The following is a 21,588-nucleotide window of genomic DNA, read 5'->3' on the forward strand; positions in this document are numbered from 1 at the left end:
TTTTTTTAATTTTTTTCCCAATGTATGAAATTTATTGTCACATTGGTTTCCATACAACACCCAGTGCTCATCCCAAAAGGTGCCTTCCTCAATACCCATCTCCCACCCTCCCCTCCCTCCCACCCCCCATCAACCCTCAGTTTGTTCTCAGTTTTTAACAGTCTCTTATGCTTTGGCTCTCTCCCACTCTAACCTCTTTTTTTTTTTTTTTTTCCTTCCCCTCCCCCATGGGTTTCTGTTAAGTTTCTCAGGATCCACATAAGAGTGAAACCATATGGTATCTGTCTTTCTCTGTATGGCTTATTTCACTTAGCATCACACTCTCCAGTTCCATCCACGTTGCTGCAAAAGGCCATATTTCATTCTTTCTCATTGCCACTGTCTGTTCTTTTTTTTTTAATTTTATACATATAAATGTAACCATACAGTACATATTGCTTCCCTCTTCTTTTGTTTAACATTATGTTTGTGAGAGTTATCTCTGTTGTTGCATGTAGATATCATTGTTTTCATTGCTAAGTGGTATTCCATTGCATAAATACACCAGTTTGTTCATTCATTCTACTATTGATGGACGTTTGAGTAGGATCTAGTTTGGACTATCATAAATAGTGCTACTATAGACACTTTGGGTCTTCTGATGCATACCTGAATACATTTTGTTATTGGTACATATATCTAGGAATATAATTGCTTGATCATAGGGCATGTAAGTGTTAAGACTCTAAAGTAGCTCTCCCATTTTGCATTCCTGTGAAAATCCTGGTTGTTCTACATTCTTGCCAGTACTTGGTAACTTCTTTTTAATTTTAGCCATTTTGGTGGGTTAAAGTAGGAATTCCTTGTGGTTTTAGTTTTCGTTTCCCTAATCACTTGTAATGTTAAGCAACTTTTCATATGTTTATTGGCCATTTGGATATCCTCTGTTGTGACATGCCTGGTGAAATTTATTTTTACCTTGTTAAACTATTCTGTTATTTAAAAACATATGGCTAGCCAGTAGATCACATTTCCCATCCATTGGTCCCTCTTTTCCTTTATCCCTTTTAATTTTTTTCTTGGTTCTTCTCTGGCCAGTAATTTTTTTTTCCTAAGAAGTGAAATTTAGAATCAGGTAACCATAGCTTTTCTAGAATTTTTAGTAAGTTTGCATGAAACTTACATTTTATTTGAGAAAAATTATCATCTGAATTGGAAGATGATATTGTCATTCTTTTTAAGAAGGGGAAAATGGTAAATACTAAGTCCTCCCAATGTTTGCCCACCAGATTACATTATTATCCTCATATTTAATTTCTAGTTTTAGTTTCATTCTTGATAGGTGCTTGTAGAAGTGAAAATTTTATAATACGCTTTTAAATCCTACAACACCCTTTTTAAAAAAATTTAATGTTTTACAGGTTCTTGATCAATATGAACGAGAAGGATTTAATTTCCTAGCGAAGGTGTTTAATTCTTCACATTCCTTCTTAGAAGACTTGACCGGTCTCACGTTGCTGCATCAAGAGACCCAAGCTGCTGAGGTAAGAATAAAGCAAGCTTTCTGTACTGAGGACTGATGTGTTTGAAACCTACTTGATATTCAGATTTATGGAAAAGTAAGGAAGTGGTTAATTAGGATTTTTTTTCCCTTAGAACAAACATCACTAAATAAGTCTGCTAGTTATCAGAGGAGAATGGACCTTCTGAAATTGCTGTATGTTCATGTGTGCAGATTGTTGTATAGTAGGTGCCCAATGTACATAATTAAAGGGAGTATAGCTTACTGATTTTCAGGCACCTCTCGTCCTTTCTGAAGAACACCATGCCTGTAGCCATTGGAGAGTTGGCTCTAATGTCCATAGCTCAAAATGTAAGACAGGGAAGACTGGGTTCTGGCCATGTTCAGAGAGAATATGCCTGGCTTTTATTTCATGATTGGATGCATCTTCTTAGGCCACCAAACCCTACCGTGAATGGCTTCTCCGGTCACAACCTGATAGTTATGCTTTGCTTGTCAATTAGAATGTATTGCAAATCTTAATTTCCTTAACTTTCCTTAATTTGCTTGATCATAGGGCAATATGTGTGTGTTAATTTTCCTTAATTTCCTTAACTTCTTCAGAAGTTCTTAGGAAAAATGGCCTGTCTTAGCATTTCCACAAGCTACATAAGGAAAACCTTGTGTGTCTGTGTCCTGCAGGAGTGGAACACTTGCAAAGAGGCCTTTAGTCCTATAGTCCTATTTATTGATTACCACCCCATTCCCACCCTTGCCCGGGGTTGTGTGTCTTCACTGTTGGGACAGGCCCCAGTGGTCACTGAGTAGACATTCAGGCCCAGTACTGGACTAGCTGGTGGCAAACTAAAGCTGCTGTTGGGCAGACTGGGGCTAGCCTTGAATAAGGGTGGAACTGCCAGCGTCCAATCCTTTGACACTCTCAACAGACTGAGGTGAGAGTTGTAGGCACACCCGAGAGGCAAGATAGTACATCTCTAATACGACTTTTAACACTGAAATCAGTTCTGGGGTACCTGGCTGGCTTAGTCGGAAGAGCACGTGACTCGATCTGGGGGTCCTGAGTTTGAGCACTGCTTGCCATGGTATCCTCTGGGCAGTCAGTAGATACAGTATCCAACTTACAGCCAATAGTTAGACCCACACAGAGTCTCTCAGCTTCAGTCTCAGAAGATGAATGGAATCTTTGCTGAACTTTAAGAGACTTTGAGATTTTCCCCAGAACTGTGATTGGTTCCCAGAAGGTTCAGAATGTTATGGTGGTCATGGCCACTGTATTATCCTTTGAGCAGCACTGTACTGCCTGATGATAAGGGAAAAATAACTTACAGGTCTTTTCCACCATGCAATTGTTTGACTAGTTGGCTGGGGGAATATTTCTACCCAGATAGAAACAATTCATATACTTCTCTTTTGTTGGCTAGATGAATTGCAACTTGAAATTGACCCCAAATCTCACCTTTTAAAACAGAGCAGATGCTAGGATAATGGACAGATTCCTTGATAAAATCTGGCTTGTTTTGCATTTGAGTTGCATTAATAGCCTTTTCAAAGAAGGAAGAGAAGGGGAAGTTTAAGAGAGCAATAGTGACTAAATAGATGGTGGGGCAGCAGGGGACATGGCTTCATCCACAAGCCTGAGATTGCTTTTTGAAGTTTTCCTCCATTAAATTATATTTATAGGTTTGGAATCATAAGCCACACATCAAACTTTTGATTAGAGATGGTAGACTGTTTGGCTTGTGAGCCAGATATGGCTTGCAGGTGTGTTTTGTTTGGCTTGCCCTGTGTGTTAAATCCTGAATAAACTCAACATTTAAAACTTGTGAGTTTTGGGGCGCCTGGGTGGCTTGGTCGGTTAAGCGTCCGACTTCGGCTCAGGTTATGATCTCACGGCCCGTGAGTTCGAGCCCCGCATCAGGCTCTGGGCTGACAGCTCAGAGCCTGGGACCTGTTTTGGATTCTGTGTCTCCCTCTCTCTCTGACCCTCCCCCGTTCATGCTCTGTCTCTCTCTGTCTCAAAAAATAAATAAACATTAAAAAAAAAAATTTTAAACTTGTGAGTTTTACATAAAAATCTAAATTTTCCCATTTCTAACTTCTTTGAAAAATCAGATCTGGTGTGCTGAGGCCTGCATTTCTTAATAGTGATGGTTAGCTGGAATCAGGATACAAATTTTATAGTTAAATAATGTACTTTATATGAAATTTATTCTGCATGAAAAGGAAATCTTCTACACTTGTTCCTTACCACCCAGTTTCCTTCCTAGAGACAAACACTGTTGTTGGTTTTTGCCCAAAGGTATTTTCTAGGTGATATTCTCCATTTAAATGATGCTCTTGAGCTAATAACCCTTCCAGTATTGGAATTTGGAATCATTATCTTGGAATTTGGAATCCTTCCATTCATTAGGTTGTCTTTTAGTTTTGTAGATTGTTTCCTTCGCTGTGCAGTAGCTTTTTATATTGATGTAGTCCCAACAGTTTATTTTTGCTATTATTTCCTTTGCCCCAAGAGACCTATCTAGAAAAATGTTGCTACATCCCATCTTAGATTACTGTTTATGCTCTGTTCAAGGATTTTATGTTTCAGGTCTTGTATTTAGTTCTGTAATCCATTTTGAGTTTATTCTTGTGTATGATGAAAGAAAGTGGTCTAGTTTCATTCTTTTGCATGTAGCTGTCCAGTTTTCCTGGCACCATTTGTTGAAGAGAATGTCTTTTTCCCGTTGTATATTCTTGCCTCCTTTGTCAAAGACCAATTGACCATATAGTGGGTTCATTTCTGGGGTTTATGTTCTGTTCCATTGATCTTCATGTCTATTTTTATGCCAGTACCATATTGCTTTAATTACTTGCACTTTGTAATAGAACTTGAAATACAGAATTGTAGTACCTCCAGTTCTGCTTTTCTTTTCAAGATTGTTTGGCTATTTGCAAACTTTTCTGGTTTCATATAAATTTTAGGATTGTTTGCTCTAGTTCTGTGAAAAATGATGTTGGTATTTTGAAAGGGATTGGACTAAATCTGTAGATTTCTCTGTGTAGTGTAGACATTTTAACAATATTTGTTCTTCCAACCCATGAGCATGGAATGTCTTTCCACTTCTTTGCATCATCTTGAATTTCTTTCATCAATGTTTTATAGTTCTCAGAGTCTTTGACCTCCTTGGTGAAGTTAATTCCTAGAGATTTTATTGTTTTGGGTGCAATTCTAAATGGGATTGTTTTCTTATTTTCTCTTTATGCTGCTTCGTTATTAGTGTATAAGAATGCAACAGATTTCTGTACATTGATTGTGTGTCCTGCAACTTTACTGAACTCATTTATTAGTTCTAGTAGTTTTTTTTTTGTGGACTCTTTTGGGTTTCTTACATAGAATATCATATCATCTACAAATAGTTTTACTTCTTTTTTACCAATTTGGATACCTTTATTTCTTTATGTTGTCTAATTGCTGCGGCTAGGACTTCCAGTACTATGTTGAATAAAAGTGGTGAGAGTGGGCATCCTTGTCTTGTTCCTGACCTTAAGGGAAAAGCTCTGGTTTTTTCATCAGTGAGTATGATGTTGGCTGTGAGCTTTTAATAGGAGACCTTTATTAGGTTGAGATATGTTTCCTCTAGACCTACTCTGCAGAGGGTTTTGTTTTTGTTTTTATCATGAATGGATGTTATACTTCATCAAATGCTTTTTCTGCATCTATTGAAATGATGATATGGTTTTTATCTTTTCTCTTATTGATGTGATGTATCATGTGGATGATTTTTTGTGGATATTGAACTACCCTTGCGTCTGGGAATAAATCCCACTTAATTGTGGTGTATGATTTTTTTTTTAATGTATTGGATTCAGTTTTCTAATATTTTGTTGGGAATTCATGGATATGAAAGATATTTGGCTGCAATTCTCTTCTCGTAGCATCTTTTTCTGGTTGTGGTATCAGGGTGATACTGGCCTCATAGAGTGAATTTGGATGTTTTCCTTCCTCTTTTATATTTTGGAATAGTTTGAGAATAAGTATTAACTCTTCTTTAAATGTTGGGTAGAATTCACCTGTGAAGTCCTGTATTTTTTTGTTAGGAGGTTTTTGATTACTATTTCAATGGCTGGTAATCAGTCTGTTCAAATTTCCTGTTTATTCTTGCTTCCGTTTTGGGAGGTTCTGTGTTTCTAGGAATTTATCCATTTCTTCTGAGTTGTCCAATTTGTTGGCATACAGGTTTTCATGATATTCTTTTACAATTGTTTATATTTCTGTGGTGTGGTGGTTGTTTCTCCTCTTTCATTGGTGATTTTGTTTAATGGGGTTCTCTTTCTCCCTCTGTCTTTTTAATGAGTCTGACTAGAAATGTATCAATTTTGTTGATCTTTTCAAAGAAACAGCTCCTGGTTTCATTGACTTCGTCTATTGTTTTTTTAGTTTCTTTATCATTGATTTTTGCTCTAATCTTTATTATTTTCTTCCTTTTGCTGGGTTTGGGTTTTGTTTGTTCTTTTTCTAGCTTAGGTGTTAGTTTAGGTTGTTTATTTGAGATTTTTCTTGCTTCCTGATGTAGGTCTGTATTGCTGTAAACTTCCCTCTTATAACCACTTTTGCTGGGGACGCCTGGGTGGCTCAGTCAGTTAAGCACCCGACTTTGGCTCAGGTCATGATCTCATGGTTTGCGGGTTTGAGCCCCACATCAGGCTCTGTGCTGACAGCTCAGAGCCTGGAGCCTGCTTCCAATTCTGTGTCTCCCTCCCCTGTCCATGATGTGTCTCTGTCTCTCAAAAATAAATAAACATTAAAAAAAAAAAGAACCACTTTTGCTATATCCCAAAGATTTCGACTGTTGTTTTCATTTTTACTTGTTTCCATGTAATTTTCAATTTCTTCTTTGATTTCTTGGTTGACCCATTCATTGTTTAGTAACATGTTATTTAAAGCCATGCGTTCATGCTCTTTCCAGATTTCTTTCTTGTGACTGATTTCTGGTTTCATAACATTGTGGTCAGAAAAGATGTATGGTATGACTTCTATTTTTTTTTAATTTGTTGAGACTTGTTTTGTGGCCTAATATGTGATCTGTTCTGGAGAATGGTCCATGTGCACTTGAAAAGAATGCATATTCTGCTGTTTTAAGATTGTATGTTCTGAATATGTCTGTTAGATCCTTCTGGTCCAGTGTGTCATTCAAAGCCATTGTTACCTTGTTGACTTCCTGTTTGGATCATCTGTCCATCAGTGTAAGTGGGGTGTTCAAGTCGACTACTATTACTATGGATTATTTCCTTTATGTTTGTTATTAAGTGTTTTATGTATTTCACTCTTCTAAATAGGACTGTGTTTTAAGGTAGTGCTCAGCAGAGGACCTCATAACAAGAAAACTCATTGCCTTACATTATTTTACATTACTGTGAAAAATATGTATGTGTAAATAAACATATATATCAAAAAATATATACATATCTGTGTGGAGGTAGAGTTTTGATTTATATATTTGATTCCCAGTGCATTAACAGGTATTGAGTAATGAAAATACAAAATTCTGCATCCTGTATGAAAACGTCCCAATTTATTTATTTTAGCAATGCAATCAAGAATGCTCAGTTCTCATCTTGGGCTGTTTTTATACTTCAACACTCAAATTGCAAAAGATTCAACCAGATAATTATATATGATTGTATACTTTTATATATTGTTTATAAAATATGTGTTTGTACAAATACTGTTTTTTATGACAAGAATTACTGAACATCTTTAAAAATTTTGATAGCAAAGCCCTGTGATGGTAACTGAATACGAAAGTTAATGAGATGAACTCATAGTCTAATATAAGAAACAGATGTAAATAGTGCATTCTAATATCATCACAAGTATTTTAGCCGTTTATATATATTAAGTGCTCAGAGAGCAGTTACTCCTGCCTGGGGAGTAGCACGCCAAGGAAAGCTTTATATATAAGGAAACAAGTTTGCAGTTAAATTTTAAAATTTAATTATTTTTTTAATTTAATTTGTTATTGAGTGATAATTGACATACAACATTATATTAGTGTCAGGTGTTCAATGTAATGATTTGATATTTGTATATATTCCAAAATGATCACCACAATAATTCTAGTTAACATCCATCACCAGTTAGGGGTTTTTTTTAGTTTTTTTTTTTTTTTCTCATCTGGCTTTTTATAATTTTTTTAACTTAAATTTTAGTTAACATACTGTGCAATATTAGTTTTAGGAGTAGAAGTCAGGACTCACCACTTAAATACATCACCCAGTGCTTATCACAACAGGTGCCCTCCTTAGTACCTATCACCTATCTAGCCTATTTCCCACCCACCTCCCTCTGTCAGCTCATAGTTTGTTATCTATCATTAAGTCTCTTGTGGTTCATTTCCCCTTCCTATATGTTCACCTCTTTTGTTTTTTAAATTCCCCATATGAGTGAAATCATAAGGTATTTGTCTTTCTCTGAGTGACTTATTTTGCTTAGCATAATACATTCTAGCTCCATCTGTGTCATTGCAAATGGCAAGATTTCATTCTTTTTGCTGGCTAATTAATATTCTACTTTATATATGTACCACATATATACCTCCTTATCCATTCATCAGTCGATGGACATTTGGGTTCTCTCCATAGTTTGGCTATTGTTGACAATGCTGCTATAAACATTGGGGTGCATGTACCCCTTTGAATCTGAATTTTTGTATCCTTTGGGTAAATACCAAGTAGTACAATTGCTGGATCATAGGGTAGTTCTATTTTTGGTTTTTTTGAGGAACCTCCATACTGTTCTCCAGAGTGGCTGTACCAGTTTGCCTTTCCACAACAGTACAAGTGGGTTCCCCTTTCTCTGCATCCTGTGTCAACACCTGTTGTTTCTGGTGTTGTTACTTTTAACGATTCTGACAGGTATGAGGTGGAGTCTTATTGGCTTTTATTTGTACTTTCCTGCTGATGAGTGATGTTGAGCATCTTTTCATGTTAGCCATCTGGATGTCTTCTTTGGAAAAATGTCTATTCATGTCTTCTGCCCATTTCTTCACTGGGTTATTTGTTTTTTGGGTGTTGAGTTTGATAAGTTCTTTATAGATTTTGGTACTACATCATCAGTTATTTTAAAGGATGAGTAGGGTATCTTTAAAAATAAAAATGGGTAGGGATGGGGCACCTGCTGGCTCAGTCAGTTGAACATCTGACTTTGGCTCAGGTCATGATCTTGTGGTTAGTGGATTTGAGCCCTACATTGGGCCCACTGCTGTCAGCATGTCAGTGCAGAGCCTGCTTTGGATCCTCTGTCCCCCTCTCTCTGCCCCTTGCCCGCTGTGTTCTCCCCAAAATAAATAAATACATAAAATAAAATTAAATTAAAAATAAAATAAAATAAAATAAAAAGAGTAGGGAAAGAGAAGGGAAGTGGAGGAGGGCATTCTAGGCTGAATAAAGGTCTCAGAGGCTAAGAGTCTTTAGTGTGTTACTCAGAATCATGAGCATGCAGTTGGAGCCAGAATTATCTGAAATCAGATGAGGTGTTCTTTTTTAAATTAAAAAAATTTTTTTAATGTTTATTTATTTTTGAGACAAAGAGAGACAGAGCATGAATGGGGGAGGGTGAGAGAGAGAGAGGGAGACACAGAATCTGAAGCAGACTCCAGGCTCTGAGCTGTCAGCACAGAGCCCGACGCGGGGCTCAAACTCACGGACCGTGAGATCATGACCTGAGCCAAAGTCGGATGCTTAACTGACCGAGCCACCCAGGCGCCCCAAGGTGTTCTTTTTTAAATAACTGCTTTATTGAGTTGTAATTTATATACCATGAACTTTACCTTTTAAAAAAGTGTACAATTCAGTGGTTTTTAGTGCATTCAGACTTGTTGTGCTACTCTTACTACTAAGTTTAGAACATTTTCATCACCCAGAAACAAACTTCGTACTCACTCAACAGTCACTCCTCATTCCCCCTTCCTTCCAGGCCTGGCAACCGCTACTGTACTCTCTGCATGGATTTGCCTATTCTGGACATGTCGTGTAAATGAAATCAAACGATATGGGGCATTTTGTGTCTGCTGTCTTTAACTTGGCCTGATGTTTTCAAGGCTCATCTATGTTGTAGCAAGATAATTCTCCTTTCATTAAAGAAAAGTTTTGATGCTATTAAACAATCTCCTAACCTTTTAACATCTGTGGTCTGTCTCCCAAAATACAGACCCTTTATGAAGGAAGAGTGCAAAGCTGATCCTACCTGAGACCACAAATCCCTTTCTTTTCATAAAACGGAACAGAGAAGTAATGGATTAGAAGATACATTCAAGACAGATTCACCCAGATTTAGTGAGATTGGCTAATGCAACCCAATTGTTTGCACCCATTTTTCTTCCATCATCAAATAGCCCCAGATGAATGCCAGTCTAGGTTACTAGTGTAATCATAGTGCTATTGAGATTGAGATTAACAGACAAATCACCAGTTTGTTTTCTGTTGGAGAAGCGGTTGAGGTGCAAGGTGCAGAGTGGGGACTGGATAGTGGTGATGGGGGCGAGGGGCAGACAGATCAGACTTACAAAATGAGTTTGCTTCGGGGTGATTTTGAGGTAATGGAATAAATGAGTGGAAATGATTGAATGGTATTAGAGTTAGGATGGTGATAGATCTTGGAGAACAAGAGGAAGACTGGGCTGCAGTAAAAAGATGTTTAAATGAGAAATATGTGTGGTATATTAATTTTATCTTCAGTTGCAACGTTAAAAATACCCCCCTCATAAATGTTTTTGCAGTGTTATGTTTCCTAATGAAGGGGTCTTGGACAGAGACCCATGTCCTTTGTAGCCCATCTAGCTGCCAAATTATAGTTACATTCTACCCATGAGGTATTAGAAGGCTCCATGGAGGAAAGCCCTCCACTCAGCTTTTTGCCTTCTTAACATGTTGCCATCCAAATAGGGAATTTTGGGTGAAGTTCTGTTCTTTATGTATATATATGTATATATATATATGTATATATACATATATATACATATATATACACACACACACACACACACACACATATATATACATACGTACGTATATATATATGTATATATATAATTTAAATTCCGGTTAGTTAACATAGAGTGTAATAATGGTTTCAGGAGTAAAATTTAGTGATTCATCACTTATATATAACACCCCGTGCTCATCCCAACAAGTGTCCTCCTTAATGCCCATCACTCAATTAGCCCATCCCCCTACCCAACACCCCTCCAGCAGCCCTCAGTTTGTTCTCTGTATTTAAGAGTTTCTTATCGTTTGCCTCCCATTCTGTTTTTATATTATTTCTCCTTCCCCACACCTTCTTTATCCATTCATCAGTCGATGGACATTTGGACTCTCTCCATAATTTGGCTATTGTTGATAGTACTGCTATAAACATGGGGGTGCATGTGTCCCTTTGAAACAGCACACCTGTATCCCTGGGATAAATACCTAGAAGTGCAATTGCTGGGTTGTAGGGTTGTTCTATTTTTAGTTTTTTGAGGAACCTCCATACTGTCTTCCAGAGTGGCTGCCCAGTCTGCATTCCCACCAATAGTGCAAAAGTGTTACCCTTTTTCCTCATCCTCACCAATATCTGTCATTTCCTGAGTTGTTGATATTAGCCATTCTGACAGGTGTAAAGTGGTATCTCATCGTGGTTTTGATTTGTATTTCCCTGATAAGGAGTGATGTTGAAAAGACACATCTTTTCATGTGTCTGTTAGCCATTTGGATGTCTTCTTTTAAAAAGTGTTGTTCATGTCTTTTGCCTGTTTCTTCACTGGTTTACTTGTTTTTTAGATGTTGAGTTTGAGAAGCTCTGTATAGATTTTGGATACTAACCCTTTATTGGATATATTATTTGCAAATATGCAAAGTTCTGATCTTTACTTTCAAGAGCCTTTTTGAAAATGGATTTGGATACTTAGAGATTGATCCCAGTCCCTATTGCTCATCCTTGTCTATTTATCCCAGTTGGAACAAAAGGAAATGGCCTTAAAATTGATGAAGCACAAGATGTCTAAGTCATGAAGCTGTTGAAGTGCTTACCAAATGCTTTTAAAATTGCTGAATTTGTTGAAGAAAGGCTCAGTCTAAATCAAACATGCAAATGACTTAGCCATCTTTTCATAAAATTTGCTGCGATTTATCTTCTGTGGAAAATGCCAAATAAAAAAAAAGAAAATGCCAAATAATTTTCAAATCTGGTCTAAGAGAGAAAAGTCTGATTCATAACACAGTTAATAAAGCAAGCTATATCCTTGAGAAATTCAAATAACAAAATTCCACAACCTAATTTTCCTGAAACACTTCATTCTCATTTTTGAAGGTTTGCAAGTTCTGTGATTCCCGGATTAATTTTAGGCTATGTTTTCTTCCTTTGCCTTGACTATATCATCAGTATGTGATGCTGTGTCATGCAGTTATGATTTCAGGAATGCAGTTAAAACACTTCATTAAGATAATTTGCGTGTTTATCGAGTGTTTGCTAAGCAGAACTATGTTCTGCAGAATCAGGATTAATGAATGATTCTTAAAAAAATAAACTTCAATGTAAGAAGTTTAAGATGTACAATCACAAACAGGCTGACAGAAATAAACAAGGCTGAGCCAAAGGGTTGACTCTGAATTAAAACTCAGATTCTGACTCATCTACTACAGAATTTGGAATTCTAGAAAATAAAGTGCCCATTTCTCTCATAGCAGGAAAGTCATATGAAAAACATTATAGTCATGTGATATGACTTCATTGGCATGACAGTTTACTATTCAGCAAAGTAAATAACACAATTAACAAGTGTTTCTGCTGGGCCTTTTACACTTAGACTGAGTTTTTGGCCTCTCCCCCTCACAGATGGTTTTGATTTGGTTCCTGTGGAATATTTTTTTTTTGTTTTGTTTTGTATTTAACAACAATCAGATATTTATGTACAGCTTCATCAAGAGACTCTGATGACAAATATGCCTTTGGAGGCCAGTAGAAGCTGTGGGAAACCCCCGTGTCAGCACTTAGACCTGTTTCCAATGGAGAGAAATCACTGTGCAGACTGACCTAGCCTGCTCGTGAATCCAGTTCTCTTTTCACAAAGCCTTCTACAAGCCCACTTCCAGCCTACACTGACCCATCCTGAGACTGTATCCTGCCTTGATTTTTCCTTATGCAGCAATCCCTCGAGACACAGCCTTGGCCTTCTCTCCTAATTGAGGGGGAAAGGCAGAAACAGCAGGCAGAAAGCCATTTAATTCTTAGATTGGAAACTGGAGCCTGGTTTTTGAAATAAGGCTTGGCAGCATCCCTTCAGAACTCACTTTATAAAATGAATCCCTTTTATTTGCTGTCAGAGTTATCTACATGGATTTGAGATGTTTAGATAAGTTGGTGTTGAGGAAGGATCCAATTGGAGGATAAATAATGAAGTTTGGCCAGAATCCCTCCCCTCCCAAAGAGCAGTCTTGGATGGTATAATCCACTTGGAGGTCTACAGGAGAGAGAAGAGGATCATACATGGTAAAAGCAGAGTTAAAACAGTTAATATTAAGTAAGAAATAGAACATGGTTGCTGCATCCTTCTTAAATTTTAGTCTTTGTTCTGCTAGTGTTCTCCCAAGTACTTGGGTGAATAACTTCAACATTTTGTACATCAGCTTCCCCACTTAAAGAGATTGAACCATTTGTGAAATCCTGTTTTTAGCTCTAATAATTCAGTGGTTTTGTTTCAAATTTAGCTGGTATGGCCAAGAAGTAAAAAGATAGCCAATTTTTATGTCAGAATGTTTTAAAATGTATCAAAGATGATTACTTTTTATATATTTTATAACTATTCTTTGATATCTATCCTATCTGGGTTGTCATTGCTAAAAACACGTTTTACGTTCTTTTGAGATTTAGATCTATTTTGAGCCATAAAATTACATTTCTCATGCTTTATTGTTGGTTGGTGTGAATAGCAGAATATATAAATCCAATATGGTATAAGCCAGCCTAATAACTTACATCATTGGTCCAGTCTTGATGCCCTGGACTTTTGGCTTTTTTTTAAAGTCTTCCCACACCATAATGGAGTATGTTCCCTAAATCTGCCACTCCCGACCTCTTGGTATAGCTTTTAGAGATGAACTCCAAAGCCTTAAGTAATGGCAGCATCTTTAGAATGTTGAATGCATAACATCCAAGAATTTTCTTTAAAAATAAGCATATTGCATTATAACACTTAGAGTGAATGAGTAGCCTGAACCCTGGCATGGTCAGAAGGCCTGAATGCACATACCAGCTCCGGCAAGGAGCTCCAGTCCCAAGACTGCTGCCTTTCAACTATCTACATTGTGCAGGGCACAGCCATGTGCAGCAGCCCTGTGTGAGACCTTGGGTCATCTACCTAGTTACATTGCGTTTTGTTTTCTTCATTTGTATAATTGGATCAGTAACTCCTACTCCTTACAACCACTGTGAGCATTAAATAAGAAAGTACCTAACAAAAGAAAAGACAGATTGGAGTACATCAAAATTTAAAACTTTATGCTTTAAATAGTTTTTTTGCAAGTCATATCTTATCAGGAAGTGGTATCCAGAATATATCAGAAATTCTTGTAGCTCAAAAAGAAAAAGGCACAAACCCAATTAAAAATTGGGCAACAGATTTAAATAGACATATCTCAAAAAAGGATATACATATGTCCAATAAGTACATGAAAAGATGCCCAGTATCGTCAGCCATCAAGAAAATGAAAATCAAAACCACTGCGATACCACTTCATACCTACTGAGGTGGCTATAATCAAAAAGACAGACAATAAAAAGAGTTTCCGAGGATGTGAAGAAACTGGAACCCTCATATGTTGCTGGTGGGAATATAAAATGGTGCAGCCACTGTGGTAAACAGTGCTGTAGTTTCTCAAAAAGTTAAGCACAGAGTTACCATTTGGCTCAGCAATTCCACCCAAAGGTATATAACCCAGAGACATGAAAACATATGTTCATACAAAAACACGTATACTGTTGTTGATCACATTTTTTATTTATAATAGCCCCAAGGTAGAAACAACCCAGAGGTCCATCTAGTGAATGGATCAATGAAATGTGGGTGTTACACTGGAAAATACTGGAATATTATCTGGCAATAAAAAGGAAAGCACTACTGACACATACTGTAACAGGTGAACCTGTTCAAGTGGAAAAAACTGGTCACCAAAGGCTACATATTACAGGATTTCATTTATATGAAATGTCCAGAATTTAAAAAAACCTGGAGGCAGACAGTAGGTTCAAGGTTGCCAGGGAATGGGGGTAGGGGCTGGGGAAGAAATGAGGAATAACTGTATGGTAAGGGTTTTTTTCTGGAGGCGATGTCCTAATCTTAGATTGTGATGGCTGCACGGCTATGAATATACTAAAACCACTGTGTCCACTTTAAGTGGGTGAATTGTATGGTTTGTGAATTATATCTCAATAAAGATGTTTGACCAAGAGAAAAGAAAGCATGTAACCCCAGTGCACATAGCTGGGACTCGGTGTGCTTCTTTATCCTTAACTTTTCTGTCTGGCTTCTAAGGACATTAGTGTTGACTTTCTGTTGTGATGGGCTGTCAGAGCATGTTAGCTTATTGTATGTAGAAATGAAGTTTGTGTAGATGTGATAGTGATTTTTTCCCCCATTTTTATTGTGCCTCAGTGTTTTCAAAGCCTTAGTCTCTGCTCAGCTCATTTCACCCTTTCTTGCACTATGCCTAGCACCTACACACCAACACATCACAAACACACTCACACATTTTCTCTTTTTCTGAACCACCTGAAAGCAAGTTCCACATACAATGACACATCACCCCTAAATTTTTAGCATGAATCTCCTAAGAATACAGATATTCTCTTGTGTCGGCAGAATACCATTACTGTCACAGAATAATGAACGATAATTTCACCATGACATCTAAAATCCAGTATGTATTCCTATTTTCTCAGTAGTCCACAAAATTTTAAAAGCACCTTTTAAACCACTGTTTGCTTTTTTTCCTCAGGTTTGTAGGTTTATATTTAAAAAGCTGTTAAAAAGAAATAAAAATTAAACATCAATCACTTGGTATATAAACTTGATCTTATCTCTTAGTTCTTAACATCCTGATTTCTAAATACGGAGACACAGCTACCCTATTAGGAAGCACACCCCAGAACTCCCACTACTCCAGACAGGCTTCTTCCAGGTGAGGTATCTCAAGGTATCACCTGGGCATCTTGGTCTGATTGAGGCAACCTCATAGCCACCCAGCCCAGAGCACTGGGTTCCTTCTCACCCTCCTGTGGGGGTACCCAGTGCCTGAGGCTGTTGAGGAGGTAGAAATGGGACTGTGAAGACTGTTTTCATTACGTTGTAAAGCCAAACAGCAACAAAACATTTAAGACATGAGGTTACATTGATCAGCTAAACTATCAGGTTGGTTTTTCTGAATTCTGTTGTCTTAAGAGTGGAATGGAATACTGCTTAGCCTGATCCAGTCAGAAGCTCTCGCTGACAGTTATGCATGCCTTTGAATTATAAAAACAGTAAGATAAAGTAGTACATTTTGTTGGGTAGGAGGGATTTTTTAAGATGTAGTCTGAGAGAGAGAGAGAGAGTAGGGGTTAGGAAGAAGGCCGCTGGCCCTGACTTTCCGCCTGGACCAGCAATAGAGGGTCCCAGGGAGATGTGACTGCAGTGTGCCCTGTGACCGTTATTCCAGGGGCTATATTTGCACAGCTGACCCTTCTCATTTGCAAACATAACAGCTGCTATGTTGAATTTGGGGGGCTTCCATGTTTTGATACTGTAAAATTAAATTGACTCTTGGTTCTGAAATCTTAGTTTTGATCCGTCTTGCTTTGCCATTAGCTGTAGGAGGGCAAGGAGGAAAGGGATGTGAGAGATTCTAAGGTGTATATTGTGTTTAAATTAAATATTTTTCATGTTTAATCATGGCTTCTGTCAATCAACAAATGTTGACCCTTTGTCAAGTTCATGGTGGTGGGGGGATCATGGCTTCTGTCAATCAACAAATGGTGACCCCTGGTCAAGTTCATGGTGGTGGGGGAATTCAAAGAATACATACATGCCAAGCCTTCAGGAAGCTGACATGGCATAGTTAGAGCAGTAAACAGATGAGTAACCGAGTCTGCAGGGCAGTATGTGAGCATGAAGAGCTGGACACATGGTGTGGTAAGTCCTGCAGGATTTCAGGAGCATAGGATACAGAGAGGGCTCCTGGCAAGAGTTAGATTTTGAACTGGTCCTTAAAGGTGGGCGCTACAGGTGTAGCAGAGGAGAAGGAGAGAAGGCATTCCAGAATGGCCTGTGGCATGGGAACATCCGGGATCCCTGATGAAGAGTGCCAAGAGAGACCTAGCAACTAATGTTGATTACATTATCTGCAATTTTCCTGGAGCTTTCATACCTAGACTTTTGGTGCCATACCAGTCTTATGAGGTCGACACTACATTTTACAGCTCAGAGAAGTGAATTGATCTGCTACCTTGACTGGACACTGTTAACCTTAACTTTGCAGTGCTACTCTACATCTCGAGGTTTACAATATGCTTACGTGCCTGAGAGCAGACGGGAAGGTCTGGATGCGTTCTGCCTTACAGGGAGTGCCTCTCCTTCCACACCGAGCAGTTTCAAAAAGCAATTTTGCTCTTTGTTTCTTTCCAACTGTATTCTTGAATAGCATGATATATTTCACTGTCCCATCCTAGAGCCTGGTCAGCCAACCCCACTGTGCTTTCTTGTTCTTGAACTGTCTTTAGGAACAGACTGGCATCTTAAAATCCATGGGAATGAGGTTGTACTCATTCATGATTCCATCTCCAGACTTTACCAATGGGAAAGGGGCAGATAAGAAACAACTTGTTTCTTCCTGGCCTTCTCTTTTTCCTAAATTGTAAAGAGAAATTAAGAGCTTGCCCCCATTTGTCTTTATTCAACCATCTGGTTTAAAAAAAAAAAAAAAAAACAGTGCTAAACTGGAAATATTTACATCTTATTGTTGCAAACAAATCATTGAGTTTCTAATTGCAAGCACAGTAAACTGCTGTGGGTTGGTTTGTGTTTAATTATGCTACTAAACTTAAGGTCTTGCATTTTCCTTACTGTAATCTTAGGCCATACCTAGTTCTGCTTAACATTTTATTAGAAGGAAACAAACTTTACTTTAAAAAAGATTTTTAAGATATTTCATTTTCATACAGGACACAAACACATGTAACACTGATGATACACTTTGTCAAACTTCCAGTTCTAAGCATTGAATTGATGTTTTAAAACACCAGTTCATGGGGTGCCTGGGTGGTTCAGTTGGTTGAGCGTCTGACTTCAGCTCAGGTTGTGATCTCACGGTTCATGAGTTCAAGCCCCACATGGGACTCTGTGCTGACAGCTTGGAGCCTGGAGCCTCCTTTGGATTCTGTGTCTCCATCTCTGTCACTGTCCCAACCCCACTTGTGCTCTGTCTCTCTGTCTCAAAGATAAATAAACATTAAAAAATAAAAAATTAATTAAAAACACCAGTTTAGTACCAACTCTTTAGAGATAACTATTTCAAGTTTCATTGTTCTAATATTGATTGGTTTATTTATCCTCTGCTCCCTCCTTCCCCTTTCTCTTCCTCTCAGTGGTGACCAGTGGAAATAAAACTTTATACTTTAATACCATGAAAACTAGATTGAAATGATATTAAGCCTAACTCCCTTCAGCCCTTAATGGCATGGGCCTAGAAACAGAGTATTCTCGTGGAAGGAAATACAGGTTTTGAGTCTTGAAGAGTAAGGATTTGTTCCTGACTTCCTCTTGCCTGAGCTTCATGTGTAAAATGGGATATAATACCTGCCCCCACAAAGTTGGCATTATAATGTGCTCTGAAATCTTAGAAGTATAATGTAAACATAACTTCTTGTAAGCTAAATGCAAATGAACCAAGTGAAAAACTGCCATAGTTTTTAAAATAATTTTTTTCTTCATATACCATTAAACCTCTGAACATAAGTGTCTTGAATTAAAGTGTAAACAATCTTTTAAAATAATTTGTTTAAATGGATTTTGAGTGTCAAAGAGATGAGCAATAGATAGTTTTGTTGTAGAAGAACCTATAGAAAACTACTTGGTTCTAGTCCAGGTATAAGAATACACATTAACTTCAATTGCAAGTTTTTAGTTAATCGTGATCTTTAAAAGAAGTGAAATAAGTCATACAAAGAAAGACAGATACCATATGTTTTCACTCTTAGGTGGATCCTGAGAAACTTAACAGAAGACCATGGGCGGGGGGAAGGGGAAAAAAAAAAGAGAGGGAGGAAGGTAAACTATAAGAGACTCTTAAAAACTGGGAATAAACTGAGGGTTGATAGGGGGTGGGAGGGAGGGGAAAGTGGGTGATGGGTATTGAGGGGGGCACCTGTTGGGATGAGCACTGGGTGTTGTATGGAAACCAATTTGACAATAAATTTCATATTAAAAAAAATAAAAGAACATTCTCACCTATTCTGATATGAACTGCTCAAAAGGACAGCTGAATAGATGTGTCTCTAGAGTGCCCCCTTATGTTCTCTCCAGCTCTGTCGCAAGTACTTCTGTACCACTGCCCCATCCTCTCCCCAGTCCAGACTGAGTGGACCTAGTCCTTCCCGTCAAGCTCTGTTTCTTCCCCTTGTTACTTCTGCTGGCCCTTCTAATTCACATACCAGCCTCTTCTGAGAAGAGGTACAGAGGCTTTCTGACTCTCTCCTTCCCACTGAGGCTGAGGTACAGATGAGATTCTGTAAATGAAAGCCCAAAAGCACCATGCACATTTGGGGCAATTTGTATTATTACTTGGGAGCAGAGGAATAGCTTGATCCAAACAATGCTTTAGGGAAATACAGATGGCAAAGATCAAGAGATTTTTCCCTCTGCTTTTTTCTTTTATATCTTGATGTTTTCACATGAGCTATCACATAAGCCAGAAATCTTATACATTATGTATAATGTAAGAGAATAACTATCATGTTAACACACAGATAAAAAAAAATACAGCATTTCCTTTCACCCCTCTCATGTTTGGCTTCCTGGATCACAACCTTCCAGGTAAATACCCTACCGACTCCTGTGATAGTTATTTCCCTGCCTTTCTTGACAGTTTCTGTCAGGTATATGAGCAACATAATTCACTTGGCCTGACTTTGAACTTTATAAATGGAAGTAATAAGTCCTGTATGATCTTTTGTGTCTTGTTTCTTTTGCTCAACATTAGGAAGGTTACTCATGTTGTTGTGTGCAGCTGAAGTTTGCTCCTTTTCATTGCTGTATAGTACTGTATAGTTTACATAGGCTGCAGTTTACCTATTCTACTGTAGATGGATACTTGTAGCCCTTCCAGTTTGGAGCTGTAATAAAGAGTGTGGATTGGAGTGTTATTGTAATGCAGCATTCCTCTAGGTCAGTGTTCCTTATCTTTTTTTTTTTTTTTTTTTTTTTGCTTTATCACCTCCCCCTAAGGAACTTCATGTCATATACTAAATAAAGGTATTGGCTGGGGGAGAGGGGTGGTTCTCAACCCTGGCTGCCTCTTAGAATTGTCTTTGCAAAAAGATCTATGTTTAGAGCATACTTCTATACTAAAAGTTTGATTCAATTGGATTAGAGATTTCTATATCCCTCCCAACCGAAGATTCAATGATATTGATAGAATAAGTCTTTTGACACCTAGGTTCCATGCTTTGAATTATTCTCCTTGTATGTATCCTACATTACGTATGTCAGGGGACTACTTCTCTGTAGGACTATAATTTGTTTTTGAAGAAGAATTTAGTCCATGGAGGAAAGATGGTATCAGCATTCAAAAAACTTCTTTTGTAGCTGATTTACTTTGAACACTGATAGGGTTTTCTTTCATTGACACCTGTCATGACAAAACATACATCCAAAGACCACGCTAAGATATCATCATTGAGAATGAATGAGGCATATGTCAGATTATGGTGTCCGGGCCAAGTACAGCCTGACAAGGCTGAACTCATGAATTCCTGACATTTGGCTTCTTGCTATAAGATTCTATCCCATTGCCAGAAGCCGGATTTTCAGTTCCATTCAGACAAAGGGCTGCTCAGGCCCAGAACCAAGGCACAAAGTGAACTAGCTGTGCTCCGGGAAGAGTTAGTCAAAACCACGGCTCTCCTGGACGGCGCTGTAGGTCAGTGGTTATTGGGGCTGGGGAGGGGTACTACGAGAGGGCATTATACCATTCCATGTACCTCTTCATAAGTCTTCAGAAGTCCCCAGAATGAAAAGGTTTTTAAGAAACCACTCTCCTGGTGTTGAGTCAGCTGTGTTTTCTTGTGCTCACCTGCCTTTCATAACATAGGTGATTGCATGCGATCAGTATCTGACCCTTGTGCAGCACTTGTGTTTTTCAGAGAGTTTACTTGCATTTACTCAGTTGGTCATCATAGCAGTCATTTTCAGGGAAAAGCCTTTTGTAGTCCTGTAGACCCTGGTTATGATGGCAGAAACCAAAAGCTCAAACTGGATTTAACATAAATTTGTAACTAGGCCATGGAGTCTTGGCTCCAGGGATTCTACATAGAGGGGCTTAATGTGACAACTATCTTTGTCTTTATTGCTCGTCTTTGTCCCCTCATTTTCTCTCACTACAAACAGGTTCTCTTTCTTGTTTAGCAAAAAACACTGCCTCAGGCAGTTCCAAAATCTCATTCTTCCTTTAGGAGCTTCTTCCCTGGTGGCTCCAAAAGGAAAACCCCGGGACACATATGATTGACCAGGCCTGAGTCACATGCCTCTTCTGGACCACTGGCAGTAGACAGGGTTGGGCTGCCGTGATTGGCCAGCTTGGGCCACAGGCAGGGTGTGGTGATTGGCAGCCCCCTCAGAACCATGTGGTTAGGGTGAGAGGGGCATGAACGCCTCTGAGGAGCTGATGTGGGTGGATGGGTGCTGGGCAAACAGAGAGATGTCCATTCTATTCTTAAGACTGCTCCTCTGTGTATTCTCCCCACTAAACAGTTCTAGTTTTCTATTAGCAATTTCAAATTAAGGACTTTTCATGTAACTTTTGAAATCCATTCCCCAGAT

General features: G+C 38.3%; 1 protein-coding gene across 6 annotated transcripts in view; it reads left to right on the top strand.

The window, feature by feature from the left end:
• ATG7 (autophagy related 7) overlaps positions 1 to 21,588 on the top strand; it is a 250,881-nt gene that overhangs the window by 120,503 nt on the left and 108,790 nt on the right. For 3 of the 6 annotated variants that reach the window (XM_042979515.1, XM_042979517.1, XM_042979516.1), the window contains exons 18-19: positions 1,401 to 1,523; positions 6,652 to 6,873. In XM_042979515.1, the coding sequence (XP_042835449.1) occupies positions 1,401 to 1,523; positions 6,652 to 6,816 (288 nt within the window). In that variant the 3' untranslated portion in view covers positions 6,817 to 6,873. Of the gene's footprint in view, positions 1 to 1,400; positions 1,524 to 6,651; positions 6,874 to 9,458; positions 10,176 to 21,588 lie in introns of those variants that run through there. The other 3 variants (XM_042979518.1, XM_042979521.1, XM_007075457.3) reach the window with 3 other exon arrangements.

The sequence above is a fragment of the Panthera tigris genome, chromosome A2 (assembly GCF_018350195.1).
Source record: "Panthera tigris isolate Pti1 chromosome A2, P.tigris_Pti1_mat1.1, whole genome shotgun sequence".
Taxonomy (NCBI): domain Eukaryota; kingdom Metazoa; phylum Chordata; class Mammalia; order Carnivora; family Felidae; genus Panthera; species Panthera tigris.